Source organism: Penaeus monodon, chromosome 32 (assembly GCF_015228065.2).
Source record: "Penaeus monodon isolate SGIC_2016 chromosome 32, NSTDA_Pmon_1, whole genome shotgun sequence".
NCBI lineage: Eukaryota > Metazoa > Arthropoda > Malacostraca > Decapoda > Penaeidae > Penaeus > Penaeus monodon.
In genome coordinates this window covers 24036565-24037885 of record NC_051417.1, presented here as the reverse complement: position 1 = coordinate 24037885, position 1321 = coordinate 24036565, and the positions used below count along the sequence as shown (strand labels likewise).

Here is a 1321-nt window from a genome sequence, read left to right as displayed (position 1 = left end):
TCTAATAAAGAAAAACTCATGTACTGTGTTGATTCCCCGTTCCTCACTTCCCCCTCGCGCCAAAGGACCTCACACGGACCTGTCACTTTCTACACCTACCATCCAACTTTCTATAAGGCACATGTTTCAAGAAACGATCACAACACATATTTACGTACATCTTAATATCAACGAGTGATCAACAATTCCAAGAGCCGCCAGAGCGAAGACACAGATGTACACACAACATCCACAGGCGGGGAGCACAACAGGCGGGACCTCCAACCACACACAGCAAGATAGCGACTCTGGCCACCCGCGGCTGTCTGAGTCAGTCCTCCACACTAACCCTCACCCACACATACGCACGTACACCCGTCGGAACGTACAAGCGCACACACAAACATCACATGCATGTACGCATGTTCTGTAGCCACCTTGCATATGGAGTAGTTATTTTTTAATACTAGGGATTCTGTTGTCTGTTTGGATCAATTTTCACGACAAAACCTAGAAATGGAATGTAAAGGTTTCTGTAGTAAATAGTTTCATGCCAATCGACACTCGTTAATGACCTGATAGTATTCTAGACTTACATGCTGCGTGCTAGTGTGTACACATGTGCACTGTGAAGGTCTGCCCTCGTGCCGACCATACCTGGGCCCGCCCGTTCTTTCTTTTTCTTTCCTTGTTTTACATTTAACCGCAGAAAGATATCACGTCGCTTTTCTGTGTCCTTATACTCAGTGTCTGAAGCGAAATCTTTGACGCGCAAATAAAAATGCCAATAAGTAAAACGGGGAGAATTTGCAACACTGAAGGCAATACTAGATAATAGGGGAGAAATTAATGTTATACACTGCTCTTACACAGCATGTTACCTACGTTATGTTCCTTGCGTCTTGCACTCGTATTTAGCAATACAATTTTTGTCCCCAGGCAATTTGATATTACGTAAATGTCATTAAATTATCAATTTCAAACAGTTTATTTCACACAGATTTTAAAACAAAGATAAAAAGAATCCCAACTTTTGTTTCTTCCACGTATAGGAAATGTCTTGTAAACTCTCCCTTTACCCCAGTACATTTGTAATTCCAACAATCAGTGAGCCTGCGGGAGCCCGCGTGGCACTCTCGATACCAGGCGCGTTGGGAGCTGGACGTGGGCGAGGTTCCGGGTCAACATTACATTACACAAGGTCGCGAAAGGTAAGACATTTCCGCTTGGCTGGAAGATGAGGATTGCACTATATCCTCATCTGGTGAAAGTGGATATGACGGCTAGATTTTCTATACATATATTCATGTGTTGGCGTGCGTGAAAAACTACATATTACTGT

The 1321-nt window shown here is 43.5% G+C and overlaps 1 protein-coding gene across 2 annotated transcripts in view; it reads right to left on the bottom strand.

The window, feature by feature from the left end:
* The window catches only part of LOC119593735 (casein kinase I-like), a 47875-nt gene extending 47550 nt beyond the window's left edge, over positions 1-325 (bottom strand). For both annotated transcript variants that reach the window (XM_037942745.1, XM_037942748.1), the window contains exon 1: positions 159-325. In XM_037942745.1, the coding sequence (XP_037798673.1) occupies positions 159-160 (2 nt within the window). In that variant the 5' untranslated portion in view covers positions 161-325. The remainder of the gene's footprint in view (positions 1-158) is intronic.
* Positions 326-1321: the final 996 nt, after the last annotated feature.